This window comes from Platichthys flesus, chromosome 14, assembly GCF_949316205.1.
Source record: "Platichthys flesus chromosome 14, fPlaFle2.1, whole genome shotgun sequence".
Lineage (NCBI taxonomy): Eukaryota > Metazoa > Chordata > Actinopteri > Pleuronectiformes > Pleuronectidae > Platichthys > Platichthys flesus.
The window spans coordinates 6,815,015-6,841,268 of NC_084958.1; the positions used below are offsets into that span (position 1 = coordinate 6,815,015).

At 42.7% G+C, this 26,254-nt stretch overlaps 1 protein-coding gene across 4 annotated transcripts in view; it reads right to left on the reverse strand.

The window, feature by feature from the left end:
- The window catches only part of carmil3 (capping protein regulator and myosin 1 linker 3), a 92,312-nt gene extending 79,422 nt beyond the window's left edge, over positions 1–12,890 (reverse strand). For all 4 annotated transcript variants that reach the window (XM_062405286.1, XM_062405288.1, XM_062405285.1 and 1 more), the window contains exons 1-2: positions 12,677–12,890; positions 7,585–7,679 (exon numbers count right to left, since the gene is read on the reverse strand). In XM_062405286.1, the coding sequence (XP_062261270.1) occupies positions 7,585–7,679; positions 12,677–12,734 (153 nt within the window). In that variant the 5' untranslated portion in view covers positions 12,735–12,890. The remainder of the gene's footprint in view (positions 1–7,584; positions 7,680–12,676) is intronic.
- Positions 12,891–26,254: the final 13,364 nt, after the last annotated feature.

Below are 26,254 nucleotides of genomic sequence, written 5' to 3' on the forward strand. Positions count from 1 at the left end.
TAGTTTTTTAAGCTGGCTTTGGACTACACTCTCACATAGTCAGCCACCATCACTGAAGCAAGTATACTCAGCATCATAAGAACACCCCCTTGCCATCACTCAATGTGTCAGCTTATGTGCATGTGTGCGTGTCTGTCTGTGTGTGTCTGTGTTTGTGTGGGGAAGAGACAGGGCGTTTGAAAGCATAGATGCCCCAGGTCATGCTTTATAAGTGGACTTAAGAGTGGCCGAAACAGAGTCGCAGAGAGATGGAGCTACACGAGAGGAAAGACACGCAAAGCTAGAAAAAAAAAAGGATCTTGTTCCAGATTCTCTCATAAAATCCGACCAGTCCAATGCTCCTAAATCAAAAGAGAAGGCAAGCAAGCACTCTGAGACCAAAAGGACCGCTAATAAAGAGAAGGGAGAGGAAGGGGAAAGAGTGATAATGGGATGGGGTCATAGGGTTGTGCTATCGATGGGAGTAAGAAATGAGTGTGGAGATGTAGAGGAAGAGTGGAGGGGAGTGGGTGAATTGGCTGAGCGGATAAAAAAAAAATAGGGTGAGGGGGAAATATAAAATGTGAGCACATGTGAGAATGTGGGATGAGACAGAGACGAACAGCGGGGGTGGGAGAGGCCAAGTGGCGAGGCGAGCGGGAGAAACAGAGAGGTGGGTTGATGCAGGGAGACGAGAAGAGAGAGGGAGAGACAGAGGCATGGAGAGAAAGGATATGAGTAGGATGAAAAGATAAAACCGACAGAGACACTCTGAGTGGCCTTTGAAAACACTAATTCACACTTTCTCTGCAACTCACAGGAAAAAAAAAAGAGAAGGTCAGCCGTCACATTTCATAGTCTCCCCGCCATAGGCTACCAACATGTGTTATGATAATCAAAGGAAAGCAGAGTCCTAATTACAGCGCAGAGCTCTCGCCACGCGCCATCAAATGGTAAATCCTGGATACTTGCAGAGAAAATGACTCCGCGACGAGTATGTCGGAGGGAAAAACCTGTGAATAGAAAACCATGGATGATGCAGCGGTAATGTTCTCCATTATGCAAGCATATTACAAACACAACAACAAAATTTGAAGTGTTTTTGGGAGACTGAGAGAATACAAGGTTGTGCCGCTGGCATGGAGTCGTCTCTGCTTTGCTGCTTTGTACTGTGCTTTCTTTCACAGTTCGATGCACAGTCTGAGTCTCCCTGCAACAAAAGTGTCATCTCAGCCGGAAGCAATGTTTCACCGTTTCACCACTTAAAATGTTTAGGCTGATTATGTAATCCAGCGAGTGTCTCTTGCTGTCGGACTTTGTTTGCCGCAATACATTTGTTTTTTGTAGCTGGAAGGAAACTGGATTCAGCTTTGGCTCAGATTTAGCCTCAGTGGTCATCTAGTCACCGTCCAGCAGGATCGGTCCACACGCAAACCACTAGAATGGCACTCGGTCACCAAACGTCTGCAATGTAAAGAAAGTGCTAATGCATCCTTTCACCAAGGGTTGTGGTAATCCTTCCAAAGTTTTTGAGAGATCTAGCAAACATACAAACCCACCAACAATCTAGAATGGCACACAGTAGAGTGCACATCACAGCTCCTCCGCTCCCTTCACTGGCTACTAGTGGCTGCCCGCATTCGTTTAAAAGAAAATTCTACTTGCGAACACCGTGATGTGATCGGATCAGGTCCAGTCTACATCAGGGGCATGGGCAAACGTTACACTCCAGTCCGTTCACTCGGTTCTGCTTCGGCCAATCGGCTTGTTGCTCCCTCACTGCGAGCTAAACACTCATCAAAATCACGACGGTTTGCTGTCCTGGCTCCTAAATGATGGAATGAGCAATGTCAATGGAGAGCTTATTCCACCATTTAGGAACCAGGCCAGCAGAAAGTTTACACATCTTCCGCCGCAAACTAAAAACACACCTCTTCCAACTATACCTTGAAAAAAATAATTTGGAAACTAAAAATGTAGTAGCTCTGAAATAGCACTTACTTATAGCACTTTGTAGTTTTGCTTTATTTTTGAAGAAATTGTACTTTCTTAATTCTTGTTGTTCTGGGTTTGTACCTTCGGGGTTGAATGCACTTATTGTAAGTGGCTTTGGATTAAAGCATCAGCTCAATGAAATGTAATGTAAACGTCTTCGCAAAGGCCAAACCGCACCTGATTTCTAACATTAATAGATTTTAGTTTTCTTCCACAAAGTGACATGGGAATCTATCTACCCATATTCCGTACAAATCTTGCTTACAGACAAACAACCATCCTCCTTAGCGGAACAAAACAATCCCAGGCTTGAATATAGACTGGGTCCTTGGCCTGGGAGTCAACACCATTCTTCGTCCAAAAATCACTTCCACCTGGATTCATTGAGCAGTGATGATGATGATGAAGATGATGAAGTCATAGACGCCAATAAAAATGCCTTTGGAAATCTTCCCGTCTGTCTGCTCTGAAAAAGACACGTTGCTTGGCAGCTGCACTGCTCTCTGCACCAACACACTGAAGTCTTTCTGGTGTCAAAAAATGTATCAATCAGATTAAGTGAGATGAGGAAATGATAACACAGCAAGCAAGTGAATAACAATATATACATTGATTCAATGGTTACAAACACATTAAGATTAATACTGTAAGAATTGCAAAGGGTTGAATTTGACCTTGGTGTCAATAGAATCCTTGTCCAAACCAATAAAAACTAACTTTAATTAAAATTGGCTGTATCGCAGACTGTATATGGAAATGTCTGCTTCTGGAAAGTGAAGCCAAACCCCCTTCATAGCCATCGAGTGGCTGGCTGCAATAAAGGCCATAAACCTCGCCTTTTCCTCCATGTTTAACAAAACTAAAAAGTCAAAATTCCTTTTTCTCAAATGGCTTCTCTCACCTTTGCTATTTTTTAATCACACTGTTGTATGTTCAAGTGTTGATTTTAAGTTTGGATTAATTATGATTCTATAAAAACAGGTTTTAGGCTGACAGGTTGAGGGATGTTTTGATTCTCCTGTTTGGTGTCCAACTACATTTAGAATATTAGGGTTGCTGCTGCGCTAAAGCCGAACAGTCCAATTTCAATTCAATTTACTTAACTTCACCAGGATAATCCATGTTTTCCACAGAGCCCAGGGAACATGAATCGAGTAACTCACAAAACTAAAGCAAATATTCGAGAAAAATCGAGAACTGAATTGTTGATCGTCTCACCACCATTCAGGTGTGTGACCTCTTTTTGGGTCGGGCATCCAACAAAAGATCTCGTCTTTTAGGTCGTTTTCATACGGGGAGGTGCAATGAGCCAAAACCAGGTTCAGGTCTTTGTTCCATTGTTTAAATTTGATCTGCTTAGTTTGGGTTTCACATTTATTATAGTGCGCTGAAACTTTTCTATGACATTTGTTCCGGTCATTATCATCTGGGGGCTGCATCTTACGATACGAACCATTGATTGGTTTGCAGACGGACATGTGTTCTATTGAATTTGCTACATTTTTAAGTGCATTAAAAAAAGAAGTCTTTCCATTTGAATTCTGAAAATTAAGGAAGCGCATCAGTTTGTTGATCGAGGTTTTACCAACATTTTAATGAACGACCTCGTCAAGAAACATTATCAGAGGCCTCAAGCAATTCAACTATCCAATTGTTTTCTTTTTCTATTGTTGAAAGCTGACTTCTTGCAAACGGTTCCAAAGTCTGAACTATCTGCAGTGTGAAAACACTTATTGAAACTGTGAAACTATTTCAGTTAGATCCGGACTTTATGGTCTGTTAGCCCTGACCATGGTCTGAGGCCCCTTTCACACGAGTTACTTTACCAAACTGAAAAGTCTGACGTTCAGATGACCTCCAAAACCTCCTACATTTCCCACAATGAAACCAGTAACATATCTTCATGAAAGAATCCCAGCTGGTCCTTAAACCTCTGTTTGTAGAGACGGATTGGAAACCTCCCTCTCCCAATCCACTGAACATATTATACATCTGTACAAATCCATTTACCAGCAGTGAGTCACCTCCGTGTCGGGACAAATCACCCAACCACAAGTCAGTGATGTAGTTTAGACTAGACGGAGCACTGAAGAACAAACATAATTTAACAACACAAAGACTGATACAAATTCAATAACATAGGAAAGACACAGAGGTCAAGAGAGAAGATTAATTCATGAGGATGAGGTTAAAAAACAACCAGACAGAAAATAAATACAGAAGATTGAAAACAAAAAGGTAGACATGACAAAATAACAACTGCAGGAAAATTAAAAGAACAAAAACGACAACTCAGAAAAGGGGAATTAGATGTGGAATATTAAAGAAATGAATCTCAAGAGAGATATTGAAGATTCAATACAATGGTGACCACAAACAAGTCAGACACTAAGGGATGTTCACTCAGACCGAAAATGGTCTGTTATCAAATTGAATTTCAAGTCTATGAATTTCATTTAAAGTATTTGTATTTAGTTTGTCCCGGGAGGCTTCACCGTTCGGTTACTTCTGTAAACCCAGAAGTACAGATAAAAGCAGATCTCTGAGAAGAAAACAAAAGACTGTACAGAGTAGAGAGAAGCAGCAGCAGTGTCATAGCAATAAGAAAGAAGAAGAGAATGTTAGGTATAATATTAAGTATTGACTTTGAGGCATGGATTATTTTCTGTGGAACAAAGCCAATAGAAAGGGACTGCTGACCATAAATCATCATTATATATATATATATTACTTACACCAACTTCCTAAATATCATCCGTGCTGTAACCATCCCCCAGAGCGACACGTCCACACACACGACCACAGCCACATCTTTAAAAAGTAATGGCCCTAAACATGACCTCAAACCTCAGTCCCGCTGGAGTTCTCACGAGCGGGACCTCTGCAGAAACTAAGTGGAAACAAGCGAGTGCCCAAGTGTGCTCGGGAGTGTCACACAGCGGCAAGTCTCAGCCAGTAATAGGCCCCGTCATTAGGTAGAAGGCGAAGGAAGTCAACAAAGGAGAAAACGGATCGGCCGATCAGGATAAATAAGTGGCGGAAGAGCCTAATCGCTAACTAGGGCATCACACCTCATCACACACCCTGTCTATTCCCTTGCCTCTAGTGGGATGCCCTCCCCTCTTCTGCCAACACCCCCCCCCCCCCGGTACCCCACCAACACCATCGCCCCCTGTCTCCGTCTTTGAAGATTTGTTTCCTGGCTTGGCTCTAATCGTCAGATGGGCTGATCTAATAACGGCCGGAAGTGTGAGAATGTGAGCAAGTTTTGATGCACTGAACCATGTGTTTCTGAGTAGATGCCCCCTGCACATGACAAACTGCATGTGTGTGTGTGTTCGTGTGTGTTTGTGCTTGTGCACACCCATGAGAGAAACATGCATGTTGATGCTCTCCAGCGCATTGCCCTGGGTGGCGTTTGGATGTCATGCTGAGCCCTCCCTGGGTTCAGCATGAACCCACACACACGCAAGCACGCATGTGTGTGTGCGTGCTTGCGTGTGCTTGTGTGTGCTTGTGTGTTGCAGCATGATGGCTGGTACATTCAACACAGACAGACAGCAGTGTCTCCAGGGGAAAAAACGGGGGAAACAAAGAAAGCGCAAGATGCAGAACAAAGACTTTCGTAGATGGAGCAGTAACGTGGGGAACGCATTTTTCCATATCAGGGGCCGCAATTTACCGGGAGGGGCCAATTACATGTCAAACATCAATGCATAATACTTGATTCACTGTGCTGCATATTCCTTGTTTACCGTTAGATCTATAGTGTTGAGCAAAGCCACAGATCATCGAATATATTTTGAAAGTTATTCCTCATTTCAGCACGGGAATATTGTGTACTTCAAGAAAGCTTAGAAAATAAAAATTATTAACAAACTGTCAGCATTATTGTTAGAAAATGACAAGTTTAATGAAAAAAATTATAAAAAGATCAGCGAAGGGGCAGGGGCACTTCAGAGCCCAATCGGGTTTCAGCTGATATATGCCCCTGAGCAGTAAATATAAACTTGATACAAAGCATTTTTAGAAACTCTTCTTTCAGCAAACTTAAAGCAGTGGAAAAGAAATGAAAGCTATAATCCTGCACTGGTTCGACCTGCTAAATCTACTCCAGCCGTGAAGGGGGAGATCCACATGAAAGGGAGGATAAAGGTAAGAGAACGCCTCGCCTTCGGGCTTGGAAAAATTATTTTCACTATTAAACTTCAGCTTTGCATTAGGGAAGCAATGCTCAAAACACTCCACTTCCTCAGACTGCCATGTATGACATTTTAAAGCATGTGAATATGTTGTGCACAATGCCCAGAGAGACTGAAACAAACAGTCCATTTACAAACTCTCATCTTTTCACCATTCATACATCCAGGCAAATTTATCCATTAGGGTTAAAATATTGCCTTTTAGAGGGGGAGGACCTTGACAACGTGCAAGAATGAATGCCTACATCCATCTCTCTTCTTCTCTCCCTCCTCTCTCCCTCCTCTCCTCTCTCTCCCTCGCCCCCCCCCCCCTCCCCGCTCTCCCTTTCTTTGAAAGAATTCAGAGCTGTGGAAGCAGCAGCAGCCAAGGCCCATTTGGATAGTAAAAAAAAAAAACTCTCATAAGGCAGAGACCTAATTGAATTGCCTCTGATGGAAAGAGGAGCTCAATAACCTTTTACAGGTTTGAGTAAAGATGGAGGGAAGGGCACAAAAGGGAAGAGACGGAGGAAAAGTGAGAGGCGGCTGGCTGGTGTGCATGGGGGAGGAGGTGGAGGAGGGTGGTGACGGGGAGGAGAATAATCGAGATGGACAGATTAGGAGGGGAGGGAGAGAGGACACAAAGAGAGGGGACGACAAAAATAGAGGGGACGTGCGGTAATGATGGAGATAGATGGAAGAAGGGAGGAGACGGGGGAGAAAGAATAGCGGAGAAGTGCAGAGAAGTGCAGATTAAAATATTTGATCCGCTTATCAGCTGGTCCTTTTTTTTTGGTGTGTGTCTTCAGATGAAGAAACGAGCTGGCTCCGGTGCACAGCAAGAGCGTGCACGACTATCTGATCAGTCACCAATGTGGTTGACTAATTGACAATTTCCCAATAACAGCGGTGGCGTTGGCTTGCACACGCTCCTGGAAAACATCGCAGGCTGCCCACACACCCTCTGGCATGTACGCAAGCACACAAGCACACACACACACACACACACACGCGCTGAGAAATAAATAAATAAATAAATAAAGGATGGCTCTGCATGTAAGGGTAACACACACACACCCTCTTGCCTGGGGCATTAAGGCCATCCTGCCACATCTAATAAACTCTGAGGCTGGACTCAGTAGGCCATGGCCTGGTGTCCACTTCACTCTGCTTAGGCAGCATCTGCCTCAAACCTGATTTTCCAACGCGTCTGCTGTGCGTCTCAGGATGTGTAATCTGTGACTTCTCGTGCCTCTTCCAATCTGTCGCAATTAACTTCCATGGATTTACATTTTGTCCGTTAACGAGCCGGCGCCGCACTGTTCCATATTCAACACACCTCGCCCATTAAGACGCTCCCTCTTAACTAGTGGTGGGGGGGTGGGGGGTGGCTAGGCGTGGTGTGAGGGTGTTGCTCGGCATCTCTCACCAGGATCCTGTCCTCGGATTTGCCGCTCCTGGTGTCCTGCTTGATGGCTCGGACGAACTTGGCGGATTGCTTGTCCAGCACCTTCTTGATGCTCTCTGGAGGGAGGAGCAGAAAAAAAAAAGAAGAGGGAAAAAAAAAGGAGAGCTCATTATATTATGTAAACACATAACATCAGGAAAGTGCTGCCCTGATATGCACTCAGATGCACAGTAGAAAGCTTTTAAAAGGGGGGCATGAAAAGAGAAAGCACAGTAAATGAGTAGCGACACGAACGAGATGGAGCAAGTTTATCTACTCATATAAAACTTTGTTACCCGTCCACAACTCACTGAAAACAACATTGGAGCTATTTAATGACAACTGTGAAAAGAGACTGCCAGCAAATATTAGCTAATAAGACACAAGAGGTGACCCAGTGCAACAGTAAAAGTGGAAACACTGAATGTGACTGTAGCGAACACAGTTTTTATTCTGCATCATGCCTCTTTCCCCGGCTAAAGCATCTGCTCCAAGACTCATCCAGCGTATGCTTGATACATGAAAATATTGGATAAATATGAATTAGGGTTTCTTGTGATACAGATTTTCACCCATTAATATCTATCCTTCATCTATAAACCAGTGATGCTCTTGAGGGTCCTGGGCGGAGCTGGAGTCAGATGGTGGGGTACACCCTGGACCGGGCCAATGTAGAGACAAATAACCATTCTGACCTATGCGGTCAATTAAGAGTTTTCATTTAACCCTAACACAAAACCATATGTCTTTGCACTGTGGGCAGAAGGAACAGAACCCGAAGAGAACCCATGCAGGACATGAGGAGAACACGCACACTCCACGGAGAAAGGCTCCACCTGAACCTGGGAATCAAACCTTCTTGCTGGGAGGCAACAGTCTTAACCACCACACTGCCCCTCAAATAAATCTCTCTTCTGACACAGAAGCTTCCCAATGACCCAATTTCCTGCAGACCTAAAATCTCTTTCCCAAACTAATGCCGCACTATGTAGAAATTACTGGAATCATTTATAAACTTGCAGTCAGTAGCGCACACACCTCCACCAAGGCCAAACAGTTCCATTAAAGCTGCACCAAACACTGAAATACACTCATACATATCAGTTCATCAGTAACTCTGCCTTATTTCTTGAAATATTTGAAAAATCTAACGAGTGAGAGAGAAAATCCTGTATCCATCACCATAATTGAATCTGCTCCGGAGGTCGATGGGTTCTTCCTTGGACTACACCCCATCCTACCACCAAGTTTCAGTGGCATATGTTCAGGAGGTTTTTCATAATCCTACTTACAGAGAGAGGCACAAACAAACAAACAGCTATGAAAACATAACCGTAACCTTGGTGAAGATAATAAGGCATCATAAGACCAAGGATCAGCTGCTGTGACAGCAGACAACAATTTATTTAATACTGAAAAAGATAACATAGATATGTTTTACAGTTAAGCATATTAATCAGCGATCTCCATCAATATCACCAAAGCAAATAGAGATCACATCATTTATTCTCAACCTTGACAACAGCAGCAGATGAAATAATATCCATCAAGATCTAAGAATTATTCCTTCTGGAGCTGGAACAGAATCTTCATCATCGGATTGATGATAAAGATTGAAGTGTCAACCTCCACGGTTTCCAAGCCCTCTAAAGTGACCGAAATAACTCACAATAAGTAATACTTTAACAGTAATAATTAAAAACCTGAATAAGGTCACAACTAAAAGTGATCTAAGACTCAAACACAATCAAGCATAAAAGTATATTTTAAGGAGATCCTGTAATTCTAAATATCTGCAGTTACATGACAAAGAGTTCAGCTGCCGACGAAGATCATGTGACAACACACCATACATCAACTCTCCAACTCTTCAGCTAACATATTTGTTGTTTCAGTACTTTTTAAGCAAAGATGCCAGAACTCATCTTCAGTGGAGTGGGAACACTTAGAGAAACTGCTAAAGTGCTATCTATAGGATAGGAATACGATGGTTAGTCACAGACCTGGTCAAAAGTGAGAAAGTGGACCTTGAGATCGGATTGTTTTGTCAACCGAGAGCAGAGTTCATCCCTCCAGTAGAGATACAGAGACTTAAAGGAATCAATACCAAGGAGATGAAGCACTGTGGTGTTTTCGTTATATTTGTTATCCACGTGTACACTGTGCTACTACCATGACCTTCATTAGTAAAGTTAGCTCTACATCCCAGAGAATATAGGCCTGGTCGACACTAGAGTGGATATTTTCCCCCTAAATTTTTTCTTCATTTACAAATTATTTCCTTTAGACAGGAACAAAAAAAACAACTACAAAACTATCGCGCAAACAAGCATGCCAGGCCAGTAGGTGGCAATAAAGTCACTGGTCCATCAAATACCAGAGAAAAACATTGTGAGTATGCGCAGGGAACTTTGGGATATCAGGTGAGGTGAGGTTAGTGAAGGCCATTAATCCGGTAAAGTCACACAAAATGTTGCTGTCAACTTGTAATTAGACCCAGCAGGGCTAACTGGTACGTTGATGTTGACGTTTCTGGCACATCCTCATCACACAACGTAACAGTGGACATGTGTGAAATCAGCTGAGACTTCTTTGTTTCCAAAACACTCCAATTATATGGATACAATAAAAATGTTATCTGCAATGTGGAAGGTGTCGGTAAAAATTTGCATTTTGGTGATTTAAAGCAGCTAGGGTGCTGATGAGAGGCCAAAACACATCGTGAGAAGTCTGTTCAGCTGAATCTCATGCGATATAATGAATTTGTGGGGACAGTGTGTAAGGCATGAAATATTTAGGACACCAGCAGGTGACAATTTTTCAACAGACACACAGAAGTAACTCTGGTATCCTGGGGCTTTTGTTTGCTTGTTTGAGATTCTGTTCCGTTTGAATGAAGCCGTGAATCAGAAGCTGTGCCCACACCAATGTAATGTCTCCATGTTGGAGCTGATGATGCTGTCAGCATCTTAGGAGAGAGACCGGTGAACTACTCCTTACATCAGCCACACAGGGGGGAACATTCACAGAGACAGCTCCAAAGACACAGAGATGAGGACAGGCAGACGCACATACATACACACACACACACACACACAACCTCTAACTGAATAGGACTCATAACTGGGCTATTTTTAGCCTCAGAGAAAGAAGAAAAAAAACAGCCTAGCTCATCTCAAAAGGAGCAAAACACAAGCTCCAGAGATGCAGTCTATGGGGGCCTCTGCTCCATCGTGCCAGGCGACCCTGTTGAAGCTCGCTGAACCGTACAAGAGGCCTCCTCCATTTACATCTCCTCCATAACAATACGACCTGCTATTCACCGACACAACATCCCCCTATACCTCCCTGACCGCAAACGCACACATGTGCCCGCGAGCTGTGTGCGATATTTCGCAGTCCCGAGCGGGGCCACCCGTACTACATATGCGCTCGTGGAGCCCACCAGATGGAGGTACAGTGCGTCACACTGTGTCACGGCGCTCCATTGTGTCAGTCGCCCAACTCTCCCACTGCTGCACACTTATGTTTCTCACTTTCCACATCCTCCGGGCCACAACCTTGAAGTCGGCGCTCACACTTGAGCGAGCAGCACCAGATGCAGGGAGGCCGAGGCAGGGACGGTACTATGGTGGTGCTGGGGGCCGGGGGGGGGATGATCACCAATCGGAGGGATCAGCCGAAGATGCACAGAGAGTTACTGACGTTAAGCTGGGCAAGATCCAATCGCTTAAACCTTTTAACACACTGAAGCCCCCCCAAAAGGGCCGGTGGTGTGACCTCGGCATCTGCTCCCAAGGGGGTGTGAGAGAGGCAGGAGGTGTGGGTGGAGGGAAGCGGAAGCACCACGGATGGATAAGTCCCTTTTCTTCCTGCTCATCCTCAGTTCCCTGTCATGTCCCAACGACCTCTTGACACCGAGATGGATCTGTGCACTCAATCCCCCCCCCCCCCCCCCCCCCACCCCATACCACCCCCATGGAGCACCACCTCCCCCCTTTTTTATCCTTCCCGGGGCAGGTGTGTTAATGGCCTTATGCAGCCTGGCTCTTATCACCAGGCCAGACAGAAGGGGCTTGACCAGGTTGAGCTGGTAAACAGCGGGATTTAACGCGCCGCCTCAGGGTAATTAGCCGTGAGAGACACAACTTCTTAAACACCTTAACATCCAAACATGTTGGTGTCAGTGAGTGCGTGTGCATGTGCGTGTGTGTGCACGTCTTTGCTACCTCTTTAAAGACCGTTTCTGGCTTAAACACTGAGATTGTCTGGACCAGGAGACCTCCTCCACAGTCCTAGTGTCTTATAGCTGTGTGTTGAGGGGGGGGCGGGCGCCTGAATCTGTTTCCACCATCTCACTTGTCTCTTATGTGGGGACAAACATCTTTAAGGTGAAGACATGCTTTAAGGATAGGTCAAGCTCAGGTTTAGGCTAATGAGACTGTGAAGGATAGGCAAGTAGTACATATGGTTCAGGTTAGTTTTTAGTTCAGGTTAAGTTAAGGGTTAGGAGGCAAGTCAAAACTAAGTAAGTCCAGAGGATATCAACGTAACGTCCTCTGAGGTCAGTGTATGCATGTTTGTGTGTGTGTGTTTGTGTGTGTGTGTGTGTGTGTCCAATATAGAGCAGAGAGAGGCTCAGCTGAACGCACGCTGCCTCGCTGCACGCAAAGCGCTCCCAGTCGCACGATAACTCCCACGCACACGCGCGCACGAGGAGAAGAGAGGGAGAGACAGACGAAAACTCCTCGGTGAACGCGCACCAGAGCTGCACAAGTGTAAACTCTCCAGAAACACAGACAGCGTATAGACCCGGGACATCGCTGCAGGACCCATGTGCTCCACACACGTCCCCGGCGCATCATCGTGTCACAGCCTCTGGATTTCAGCCTGTGGACAGGACACCTTTCCTGCATGTTTCTAAAACAGTCAGAGCCTTGATGCGAGTTAAAAAGAGCAGTGGGGACAAACTAACCGAGCGCGTCTCCTCCCGTCCTGTCAGGAAACTAAGCATAGAAAGATCCAGACACACTTCCCCCCCCATCAGAATAAGTCACCTCCTGTCCGGGCTCACCTGTCATTTCCCGGCTTACGCTGACGAAGCCCGCCGATGAGCTCTCTTTCGCGGCCATGGTGCGCTCCTCCCGCCGGTCCAGCCCCTTCTCCAGTATGTTCCTCTCCGGTGTCCCCTGCTCACTAATGTCCACGCAGAGCTTTTCACTTGTCTCCGTCTTTGTTCCGTCCTCCGTTCATGCAGGTGCTCCGGCCGCAGCAACAGCCTGTACGGAGCTGTGTGTGGCGCGCACTGACAAGAGCCGAGGGGAGTCTCTCTCTTTCTCTGAGTTCTTCACTGAGCCAAACGAGTGAGAGAGAGAGAGGGAGGGAGAGAGAGAGGGACGCAGAGAGAGAGAGGGGGGGGGGGGTTGATGGGAGGTAGAGTTTATAGGAAGAGTTAGAGACCGTGTTCATTGGACCTCATTTGCCATCAGTGTGTCTGGTTGAGCACATGACAGGGGCTGACATTGAAAAAGAGTGAAGGGTGGGGCCCATGACCCAGAAGGGGCCCAATTGGCACATGTCCGGTACCTTGCAGTCATTTTCTGATTATTGGCCTGGATCAGCATGGAAACAAATTGTGACATGGTTTATATAAAGTGATTATTTTCCAACTTGGAAAACATTTCAATCTGGAGCTCGAAAATGTCAAGTAAAAAGTCACTCACAGTTTTGCAAAGTCTCAAAGTGACATTGTCGGATTTTATAGTTTTGAACCTGCAGCCTTGAGTCGAAATCCAATAGACACTGAATCGTGTTGCAAAGATAAATGATCATGGGAAACGAAGATGTGAGGTATTTATTTTTGCTCAACTTCAACAACACATCAATAATTACAATATATGCAGACTTTTTGGGCAATTCATAATAACAACTTAAGACTGTCAAGGGGATACAAATGTAATCAATGAGAAAATGTTGAACAGGCACAGTACTCTTAGCCTAATTGGGCTTCCAAAACAAAATTAAATTTTTTGAAATTTGATTTAACTGCATAAATTTTACAATATCTTTTGAACTTTTGAATGTTTAATGTTTTAGTCCTTAAGTAACTCAGCACAGCAGTGCTACAGTAATTGGTGCTTATTTAAATTAAGTCAGCACTCAATAGCCAAACTCTCCTTTTCTTTAGCTTAACAAGGCTTTTTTATGGTAGCTACCCATTACTGAAGCAAGCGAAGAGCGAGCAGTAGCTGCTGCGGCTAGCTGCTTTATTCAGAGTATCCTCTTCAGGGCTTTGACTCTGAAGATATTCTCAGTGAAAGCCACGGCTCTGTGTCAAAAACACGCAGAGGCGGTAAAGCTCTTTATTATTAATTCATTGATTTACTTCTCCTCTGCCTATTTGATAATGATTTCAGACGCTGCCAGAGGCTTTTCGGTTCCTGTAGCCAGACGTGTAGACATGCGATACATTTTGGAATGAAAATGAACTCCCATAACATTATTAATATTAAAAATAAGAACTGTGAAACAAATTAATATATGTATTGGATTCAAAAAAGGTTTTATCTAACCTCACATGGTTTTTCATATCTTAATTTGACTTATTAAGGTAATGGTGAACTCTGTGAGGCTCTTTTGTACCTGTATAATCTTTATGTCACTGAAATTAAGAATTGCTTTTTCAATAGCGTCCTGGTGAAAATAAACAGCATAACAATGAAGTTAGGATAAAAAAAACATCAGACATAACAAAGAAAACCTATATGTAGGAAATTAGAAACAAACTTAAATGCCATCACAGAATAACAAATCCCTTTTTTGAAATTATAAAAGCAACTAAAAATCACTTATAGACACAACTTCAATGGTTTGTCAAAAACCATAAGAATATGACCAGTGAAGTTTAGTAGGCTATATCAAGAGTTTAAAATACCCCCAAAATATCAGCTGCCACTGGAGCAGCTTTACTGGAAAGGACATAAGACAAAAAGCTCCTCTTTGAAGCAAAGGGCCTAATCACTGAGTGGAGGTCAGACTTCCTCCCTTTAAATTTCCTTCAGGACTACAGTCTGAACACAAGGGCCATAGATCCTTCTGTCAGACAGACAGAAGGTGAATATTTCTCGTCTGACTGGTCGTGAATATATTCAGGTTTGGATCATTGAAAAGGTTTTAATACTCCCATACGTTGTGTTCTCCCCGTCCGGGCAGGAATAAGTGAGTTTTGACCTCAACAGTGTTTAAACTATAGATCTTCAAAGAAAAGTAATGGTTTTGTTATGTCTCCGCAGAAAATTGATTCTTTGCTGTTGATAGATGTGTTTTCATGGCTGTACTTCTTAAATGATGTGAGGACATTGGAGGAGCCGAGCCATATTTCAAACTGTTTAATTCAGTGGCTTTCTCCTCTGAGTCGCGGGTTCGCCACACACGGCTGCGGTATGATTTGGGTATGGAGAACTGGGGGGGGGGGGGGCCAGGTTGAAGCTCAAGCTGTGAGTAACAATGATGTATGATGCACCCACTCGTCTGAATGGCTGCTACTTGTCAATGTCATCGCTTGTGCAGCAGAGTTAAGCTGTTTTTCATAGATGCAGCCAAAATTAGACTGTGTAATTTTAACTCTTCTAGTCCCGTACACTGCTTAATGTGAAAAATGTGCTCGTGGAGACACATAATGAATGGGATGTGGGGCACACAGCTGTCTCTGGTGTCATTTCCAAAAACTGGAGGTCCCCTGGTGGGACCCTGTAGCCACAGGACCACAGTCTGCAGTCTGTTGTACGGCCTAGAACAAAAGTGCAGTCCTCTAAATGCGTGCATGCGTCTGTGTATATTTGCCCATGTGTACAAGAGAGCTTTGTGTCTAGGTCTCAGTTTCTTCACCCTGATGAAAGAAGGCTCAGTGGGGGGGCCTTATTCCAGTAAGATTGCGGGGTGGGGGCGGTATGGGAAGGGCCAGGATAAGAGGTTTATAGACTGGGAGACTTCAGCCGTCTCCAGTTTCCATGGGGTTAATAACTTCAACACTGTTCAAAGACGCACTTGAAAGGACGGCCCATTACTTATTCATCAGTGCAGCATCTCATAGATACGCCCTCGCTACTCGTCTGTCTAGGTGCTGTTTGTGCACGAATCTGCTTACATAAAACAACGGTGCAATAAAAGGCGCTTTTACAAAAGGCGCTGCTGCTCAATTTAAAGCAGATAAAGCTCATGTGCAAAAAAAAAAGACAACTCATTCAGTGAAAATCTGCTTGTGCTCCCTCTTCTGCACACATGTGATAATCATTTGGCAGACAATAACTGCACAAGACAACACAACATCTGTGCATAGGAGAGGTGAGACAATTCACACATCAGAGAAAAGAGAGAGAAGAGGAGGGGGAACAGGGTATAATAAACTGGCAACCACATCCAGCCTGTAACAGCCAGCGGATATAAGAGTGTTAGAAGCTGCTGCCTCACTGTTCTGCCTGATGTCAGTGATAACTCAAGATGACGCTTCAAAGCAGATTGGTGGATCTGTTCCCAATATTTACCTCAGGCTGGTTTATCCTCCTCTGGGTCAATGTGCTTGTGTAGACGAACACACGTCCCACAGGCTGAGCCACAGTGCTGTGATACACTGCCCTCATCTGGTTGAACACGGTAAACATCAATCCATGGACAGTTTATTATTCTTGTAAACAGAAGTTTGTTTTTCTGCAGTGACATATTCTGAGCTGCACGATTAATATGGATGGATGTGACTCTGTTGCTGTTAATCACTTAAGTTGTGTCAATATGTACTTTAGTGGTAGAAAATGAACTGCTTCCACTCCTTTACTATAAATAATACAACAATGTAAAATAACATCTTTAGAGCCCACACAATCCAAATTCTATGTCAAATTACAAAAGTATCATAATTATTTCTGCGGAAAAATATTTCTCGTGACATTTTACAAGATTACTGGTGCATATGTATGTAGTTTAAAGTGTTTTCAACTGGTTTAAAACAATTTTTAATAAGTAATGGTCTTCTGTGTTTGTATTGATAAACATACATACATACATACATACATACATACATACATACATACATACATACATACATACATACATACATACTTACATACATACATACATACATACATACATGGTTTTGGCTAAACTGATCTGAGAGATTTGTCAGAAATTTGATAACTGACCTCATTACCCTAGAATGGGCCCTGCATATTAAACTACTTTTTATCTACATCAGGAGATGTTTTTTTACAGTAGCTTAAACTGGACAAAACTAAACCTCTTTTAAGGTTTTATGATAATTGAAGGCTACCACAGGTTCTCTGTCATGTTTGGAAGGAGAGGGTGAGGTGAGGGGTATTCTGCAACATGCAACTTCACCACTAGATGTCACTGAATTCCACATACTGAACCTTTAAGTGCAATAACACAATAAAGGTAAACCGTTTTACATCCTTAGTTCCTTTGCTGCTATCATCCCAGCATTTCCCCAAAATTGAATCTAGGGTGTGACACTAATCTATTTTTGGGGCGTCCCCCACAGGCAGACATTTTAGCTGACCTTCACAGAAATGACTCTGCTTGAGAAAATCTCCAGGAGCCAGATGCTCTAAGAGTGCATGCTTGTTCATGGCTCCTCTGTAACAAGTACTTATTTCGTCTGATTCCTTTCTTCAGTGCATTGGCAGATCCAGAAAAAGGATAAGAAAATATGGCTGGTCCATTTAGCGAGTTACAGGAGGTAAAGTGGAAAAATCACTTTAAGACCGAAAGTGGATAAGAGCATGAGCCGAACTCTTTGGACCTTTATTTCATGGCTCCATTGATCTGCTGCACACAAAATAACTGAAAAGACTATTGATTGGACTCAAAGCCAAAAGGCCTCAACTGTCCTTCTTCAGATATCTTCCAGGTCTCAGATGTGTGCGTGACAGAACTTGACATTGTGCCTGAGTGGGAGGGGGAGCGAGGCCTTCACTTTAACAAATTTACGGCCAGAAGCTCACATCAAGGCTTTGACTATTTATTTCAACAATCACGTTGAGTTCGGTATGGCGTCTCTGCCCCTGGAATTTAATTTAAGATGGTTTGATACAGACGCTGTCAGAGCTCACAGGGCAGATCCTCACACACAAAACTTTTGAATGGTCTTTCATCCTTTGTAAGAAACGTCCTGGAATCACATCAATTTACTCTACTGATCTCCACTGGACAGAGTTCTGTGTCCCATCTGCCGTCTCTACACTCAGCAATCAGGTCTGCATTTTTTGCCCTCTATCTTTTCACGGGCTGCCTTCACACCCTTCCTCCAATGGCACAGTCAGCTCTACCAGCAGCAAAGAATTTCTTCCATCTGACCACAGCACCATGACCGGATGCAGTGTGGGGCTACAGATCTGTCTTGGAGCTGCCTCCCAATCTCCACAGAGGAGCGAGGGTGCCGGTCTCCCAGTGGGGGTATCTGTGGCCTCCCCTCGCCTTTGAGAATGGAAATGATGTATGAGAGGCAAAAGGTTTTTGGAGTATTATTTGAGATGTGCGGAAGTTCCAAAGTTGGAATCCTCTGTTGCACCCGGGCCCCGTCAGGATACTACGGAGAGGAGCTGCAGAGAATGGAGGAGGGGGTAGAGCGTTAGCAGGGTATTTTTTATACCTGGAAGAGGCATGTTTTAGTTGTGGTCTTGCTCCTGAAACTCAGCTAAACAGCTTCAATTACAGTTTTTCTCAGTTGTTAACACACAAAAAGCTAAAATTCGGCACAATTTGCACAACCTTCACTTCATGTACCAATCGCTCGACCCAATTTGGCACTACTTCACACTCCCTTATCTGCATTAGACTCTGTCTTTCATTCTTTACACTTTGATGTCAATTACACATCACATTGTTGTCAAAACACTACACACAATGTTCAGTTGTTGCACACACTTCTCAAGTATAATCTCAAAGCATCAACCTACAACACACAAATACTAAAATCTCTAAACATTCAGGTCTGTTGAGCAATTTCACCTCATTTTCACAGCCGAACAGGAGACTGAAATTGTAGATATGGTTCGTGAGAACAACTCTCTCACACTCAGACAAATAAAAACTAGGATCCTGGCTGACCATGCTACATTTAGAAACGTCCAGACCGTCAGCCTCTCTACATTGGAGCGTATTCTTCATAGGACTGCCATGTGGATGAAACAAGTGTTCAGGGTCCCATTTGAATGAAACACAGACATGAAGGAGTTACGGTGAGAGTTTGTGCTTGTAAGTACCAACATTCAGCACTGACACATGCATGTATTTTACCTGTAATCCAATATTGTTCCTTTTCTACAGTGTCTCACTGTAGCCCACTGTGTTGACCTCTCTGTGTCCATACTGTAACTTGCATTCTCATGCTGTCTGTGTCAGCGGATTTACATTACATTACATTACATTACATTACATATACATCATCAAAAAGAGAAATGGCTCATTCTCCAGAGTCACTCTCATACATATGGTGTGTTCCATTTTGATGATTGTGTTTTCAGTTTTGTACTTCAGTGTGCTGTATGTAAATGCTTGGTAGTGTGCAAGCAAATGCTTAGTTGTGTGTTCTCAATGAATGGTATGTGTGTGTCATTTGAAAATATAGCTGTGTGTACCAAAGGAAAACATGAGTTCCATTTTGTGAACAGGTAAGAGATTTGATGGCAAAGAGTCATCTTGCAAAGGGAGTGTCAGGTTTAGCATTTTGTGTGTGAGGTTTTCAGTTTTCTGTGTGCAGTTTTGAGAAAACCGTTATTGTTTTGACAAACGTGTTTTAACAGTTGGAGCCGACTCCAACAGCAGATGGAGTCGGCTCCATTCCCATGGGTGTAGCTCATTAACACGTCACATGATGGCAGCATAGCTATAATAGTATACATTCACCGTGAGATGATTTGTCAGTGTTGTGTTCTCAACTTGTTTCTGCTGCTCCCTCGTGGCACCAGAGTGATAAAGTATTCCTCGACACGCACTGAAAAAAGGCACCTCTGTTACAGAGATTCTTTTTGTTGCCATGATCTTTTTCATTTAAATCTTTGGAAACCTCAGAGACACTGCGGATGTTTGTTTTTTTCTTTGCCTGTGTGGATTCAGGAAGTTAGATTGGGTTGTATCCAGAATAAACAAGTAGGTCGTAGGGCGAAACAAAATGTTTGAACCCTATGTTTACCTGCCGGAGTGAGTATTAGAAGGAGAGAGAGAGCTTGAGAGAGAGAGAGAGAGAGAGAGAGAGGCTGTTGTTTGTTTTTCTTTTTTGTAGCTTTTTCTGTAGCTTCACCTTTCAGTTCTTCCATATTAATGTGACAAATCTATTGATTTTCAGGCGAACCTTTGCTGTTTTCCCTTGAAAGGAATCAATAGTACGTCTGTATCTCAGCTCTCAGGCATGTTCAGTGGGTGACAGAGAGCAGGCTTCTTCACGTGCACACACAACAGAGCACTGCGTGAGAGAAACCTGCAGATATAACTGCAAAGCATTGCTACATATTTACAGGCATACCGTATATATGTAACTATATTTAAGTGGAATAACTTTATATGATCATTTCCATCCATCTCTGTGTGTTTTCCTTATCAGTGACCAAAATATTTTGAGCCACTGACCAATTGCCATGGAAGCTGTTGGGTACATTCACACTCCCACTTGAAATCACCACCATCAGGCCACACTTGACCTCTTATATAACTAACACGACACCGTTAAATTATATTAAATAAAATGTTATTTGTACAACAGTTCCCAAAACAAGCAAACACATGGTGACTGTGGAGAGGAAAACTCCCTCTTTGACTGGAAGAAACCTCCAGGAGCCGACTCAGTGTGGGCAGCCATCTGCCTCAACCAATTGGGGAGGGCCGAGAAAAATTAGGAAGAGAAGAGAGGTGAAAGAGAAGAAAGAAAAGAGAGAGAGAGACCCGGAACAGTTGTGTAGCCATCATGTTCAAGGTCTGTCACACTAGTTGTCATAATGGAATGTGATAATAACAATACAAGTTGGGTAGCCGATCCGCCAAGAAATTGCTCACTGAAGGCTTTATTAAAAAAAAAAAAAATTCCTTTGAGACTCACACATTTTCACCCTTGTAGTGTTTTCAAATAATTCCAAGTCCTTCAAGAGTCTGAAGAAACATGTGGGTTTCAACAGAAAGTTTTGAAGATGCTGCAAAGTATTTTCACAGGCATTTCAGGTCCTCTAAAAAAGCAAAAAGAGAATAAAGCAGGAGATAGAGAGGTTATAATGGCTTCAAAAGTCAATATTCAAGCCTTACATTTTTACAGAGGATGGCAAATTTAGCACATCTGCCAAAGCTTGCATTAGCTGAGGGTAAAAGTTGAAGAAGTGCCCGGTTAAGCACACTCCATTTAGTTCAACAGCAAATGGCTTTAAAAGAGCTCAAGTGGAAGAGTGGGCAACTGTTCATGGATTTAAGGTCAGAATTCATGGGAGTGGCAGTCGCTAGTATGTGAGACAATTGATATTAAAAAATGTGAATCGTATTCTTTGGCCTTCAGTCACCAGATCTCAATAGTGTGACGGTGATCTCTGCCAGATCATCAAACCTTCATTCTTGTTCATTCTTGCAGCCGGGTTCAAAGACTTGCAAAATCAATGCCAGGACACACTGAAGCATGTTCTGGCCGCTTGTGGTGGCCCAACACCTTAATAAGTCATCTGTATGTATGTTATGGATGTGTTTGTCCTCGTGCCGGTTGTGGTTAAAGGATTTCAGGACCCAAATGCAGATAGAAGGCGGGTAGGTGCGGTGAAGATATTTCAACATAAATAGACCAACAGAGGCTCCGGCAGGCAGGCAGATGCAAACAGAAAATCCCAACTCAAAGAGTCTGATGTGAAACACAAGGGAACGAGAAGAGACTCACGAGGGAACACAGCGAAACTGAATAGACAAAGTGACAGACAGTGAGGAGGGGACACAGAGACTAAATACAAACATGAGTGGGTTTATGTATGTTTGTGGTGGGGGGGCATGTACATCAGGGCGGCGCAGGTGGGTAATCACAAAGGCTGGAAACACACTGGTGCAGGAGGAAAATCAAAGGCAAAAGCACATGTGTTAAAGAATAAAACAAAGGCACTAGAACCAGAAAGTTAAGAGGAAGGAAGATGAGCAGATATTGCAAACAAACTCCGTTATATTCCAAAAGTTCCATTAAGAAAACATTATGTATTATCATCACCATCAAGCAGAATTATTTGAAAACAGACACTTTACATGAAGATGGACGACGCGTCTGCACTTAGTCCCATGATCCATAAATGAAGAAGAAGCATTACAGACAGGAATTCTGCCATCTTGTGCATTTGGAGGTCACGATCATGGTCCAGACAATACTCGTGGCCGACCAATCATGAGTCAGTCTCTCCTGTCAATCATGACGTTTCACCTCCGTTTTTTTCGCATCAAATGACCAATTAAAACCAAACCTTTAGATTCAGATGATATGTGGACCCAGAAGCGGATTCCGAAACAGGCTGGTTAAAAGGAACGATGAGGAGGAAACCAGTGAAATGGTGTGAGGTGCTGCGTGGTGGAGGCTCAGTGTCCTGTGGTCTGCAGCCATTGGTTTCACCTTCATGTGGAGAAGACAATGGGCTGATCGATGATGATGGTCTCTCACCTGCTGGGACTGTTTGTTATGATTGCTTGCTGTTGATTTAAATGTTATTGTTTAAACACCTTTAGAAAGTTTTAAATTAATATGAGTCTTTATTACATTTCTGTGATTAATATATATTTTTTTATAAATTTTCTTATTAATTTCTTCACAGTGCTAATTGGTCATATTGAGCTTGACAAGCATAATTAAAGGTAATTTTGTCTTTTTTTAAAGCCTTATACTAGCGTCCCAGATTGCAAAGTGACCTATAGATGATCAATATAGAGCAACTTTTCTTTTTTGGCAAAAAGAAAAACTAAAACCTGTGTCATGTCTCCACTTACTATAATATCTACATTCTTCCTTCTGGTGTGAAAACATCTTTAGGATTACAGGAAGGTGATCTTATTTGTAAAACAAATATTGGAATAGATAGCAGATGTCAAAATTAAAAAACCACCATTGGGACAAAGGTAAAGCAGAGTATAGACAAATATGATTAATGAACACCAGTTAAATAAGTGTAAATGAATGAATGCTTTAAAAACCACATTGGCAACTATCATAGTTCATCTCCAAAACACACACAGGAAGCCGTTCAAATGTGTTTGTCTGTTTGTTTATTAACATCAGTTCAGTTAAGACTAATTGTCTAACACTTATTCCGTCTCATTAAGGTTGTAAAGTTTCTTCTGAGGAAGGAGCCGATCCTTATGAACAGGCTCTTCCTCTCTCTGACATCAGGTGACCCATCAGGGGCCGCATCTCCTCAGTCGGATCACGATTTTACAGACAGTGACAGCTCCAGCAACTCAGCTCCAGCCGCTGCTGCTCCTCCAGGCAGATTTGTGCCGACTTCATGGGAGCAAGGAGAATTTGTAGACCTGACTTATGGCTGGAACTTCCTCATCATCAGCGATTCCTCCTGAGAGTCAACCATCTTTATCAAGAGGGTATCCCCCTTCGAGTCGCCTATCTTGCAGATGATCATCTTTATAAATGCGCACGGTCACCTACTCCAAGCTGGTGTCCAGCTCCTCCTCCATGTGTCTCGTGGACACCAACGGGAGCTGCAGAGCCTCAGCAGAAATGATCCTCGGCTCAGGGTCTGAGGAGAAGTGTCAGCAGGTTGATCTGTCGTCTCATTGGGCTCCTGGATCTCTGGGTAAATCTGGATTGGAAACAAAGATGATCGTTCACACTGCTTTCTGTCTCTTGGCAACAGAACTAGAGTTCACTTGGCCATATCTCACTGACTGACAGTGGCATGCCCTCTCTGTCTCTGAGAAGCTCGTCCAGATTCCTGTTCAGGTTTACAAACACCAGACAGGTGTGTCCTCTCTGCTGGAGCTTTTCATAGAATTGCATCACATTGGTTTTGAGTGGGTTCTGAACCCTCACAACTTCCAGCATGTTGATCTGTGAGAGGGAACATAGATAAGGGATGGCACTGAATCAGCAGTTCATTTTTATAATGAGATAACATGTAACTAAAACCTTTTGCGTGATTTGTTTTTGTCAGTTTTGAAAATGTTGACTTCAAAATCCTTCTCTTTGGATAAAGCGTTCATAAATGTACATAAATGTTTCAAGGAGGGATATTCCAAGAGATTCCGAAGAATCATGTCCTCGTCTGGTTTTTAAGGTGCAGCAATACAAAGTAAAAACACTTAATTACAAGCAAGAGTCTTGCATTTAAAATTGAATTTAGTACAGTATTAAAGTAATCATTGAGGTGGAAGGATATACAATATATTACAATATTATACTAAATTTGAACTGTTACTGAGTAGTCATCATGTGCGTTTTTAATTGACTGTATCACAATGTAATGATGTTAAGAGACAATGTTTGGTTTTCTTAATTTATAAAAGAGTGATTACAGTATTATAACAAAAATAATACATCCCACACATACAAACACACAAATGAAATTTCTTATACTGGCCACATAGAACAGGGCTATAACGTTCTCCTCTGTATGTTAAACAGACTTTGTGTTTGCATCTTTTATCTAACTCTATGAGCCGTTTGTATTCTTCTGGTTTTTCCCCAACTCCAAGCCACAATAATTGCATTCTACATTTTCGGGATTAGGTTCAATTCCCCATGGAGCAGCCGCCACAATGGGTCAAGTGAAGCACCTGTGAGACAATTCAGCACAAAGAAACTTGAGATTAAGATTGAAACACAATACAGCATTTGGTAACAGGATAACAGTTTAATAAAGTTCACAGACTTATAGACTCAGTTGGTTTTATAACGTCTCAAAACCTTTCTCTGCAATCACTGTCATCAGTCCCCTGCTGATGCGCCGATGGAAAAGGCAGACCACAGCTGCTTCTTTAATAGCTGCCGTGAAAAAAAGGCAAACAGAGCTGTCAATAAAGTTAAGGGCGGGAAAGAAGGAAATTATAGATTGGGCACTAAGAGAGTTTAAATAAAGAAACGGGACAGATGAATAAAAGAAGAGCAATCGCTACGTAATTAGGGCCACAATGAATCCTTTAAAAGCAGATACTTAGAGCCGTTTCCTCTCAAAGTGGTTGAAAGGAAACCCTCAGTGATCCTTGTGTTCCAGATGGTCCACAAATACGAGCACTTTAGCTGTGATTCCCTAATTAGAATGTCCTTGTTTATCATGTTTTATTTAAAAAAAACATTTTCTAATGTTCACGTGTTAGAGTAATAGTATGTGTTGGTAATACTACGAGCATGAACCACAACATCCATGCTAAGCACCTAAATCCAAAAAAACTCTCCTGCCTTTTCTAGAGGATAATCATGGTCGTCAGAAGATTTCATTTAGTAGTGTGACCAGGTAAAAATCTTCTCCTGACCAACACTTTGGTAGATCCATCCATCCATCCATCCATCCATCCATCCATCCATCCATCCATACATCCATACATCCATCTATGCATCCACACATCCACACACACATACATACACATTCTCTATGAATTTTGCTGTGAAGGTGCATGGCTCCCAGAGGATGATTAATGGAGCCCTATAACTAGGGTATGAGAGGTTGTCTCAAAACTGTCTGTTTTTTCCTTTTCTTCTGCTGAGAAATGAAACGGTTCCCATAGAATCAGTCCTAGTGTTTGGGGTGTCTCCGATTTTATCTTTATATATTTATTTTATTTTGTAAAAAAGAAAAACCTTCAACTCAATGAGCAGTTTAGCATGAAAATGTACGACTATTCATTACGTGACTGCAGTCGACTGTTGTTAAAATTAAGTTATTTCTGTCTTGTTTGTTATCCATGGCCCTCGGTAGGATCCTTAAAGATTTTAGCATCCTCTTAAAAAACAAATATCTTTTAATGACATTCCCTTTGACCTTTACATAAAACATTTCTTCTTCACATCATTTAACCTAAGTTTAATGTACAGTTGTCGTAAGGTGCTGATCCTCTGGAGACTCATTCCTTTCCATTATGGACACTGTGCAAAAATGTCGCCTTTCTACAGTAGTCATATGTAGTCCTCTCAAGGGATAAACCATTTAAATTGTGATCTACGTAGCATTTGAATTATATTTTGTCCTGTAGTACTTTAGACTTTAATTTGCATATATTCTGCATTGTAGGAGAGGGATATGTACTGCCTGACTTGGCTTACACTAGTCTAATAGACTTCTATAATACCATGATACACTACCCTGTCTACTAATGACTAAAGTTAAGTGAAGGATTACACGGACACTAATGATCACATACAGATTTGTATGTAAAGGATGATGAGATAGGTTAACTTACACTTTCATATTAGTTCCAATGATTTAACTAATTTAAATCAGGACCCTATAACATTTCTCTTTATTCAGAAGGTGATTGAAGGTGCAGAATTGATAAGTCCACAGGAGCCGTGTCCTCGAGAGAAGTCAACCTAAGCGTTGAAAAACAACGGTTATTAAAAAGATGGTAGATTTTGTCTTGTGTTGTCAATAAGTAATTTCTTCTCAAGTCCTCTTTTTTTGCCTTTGCTCCT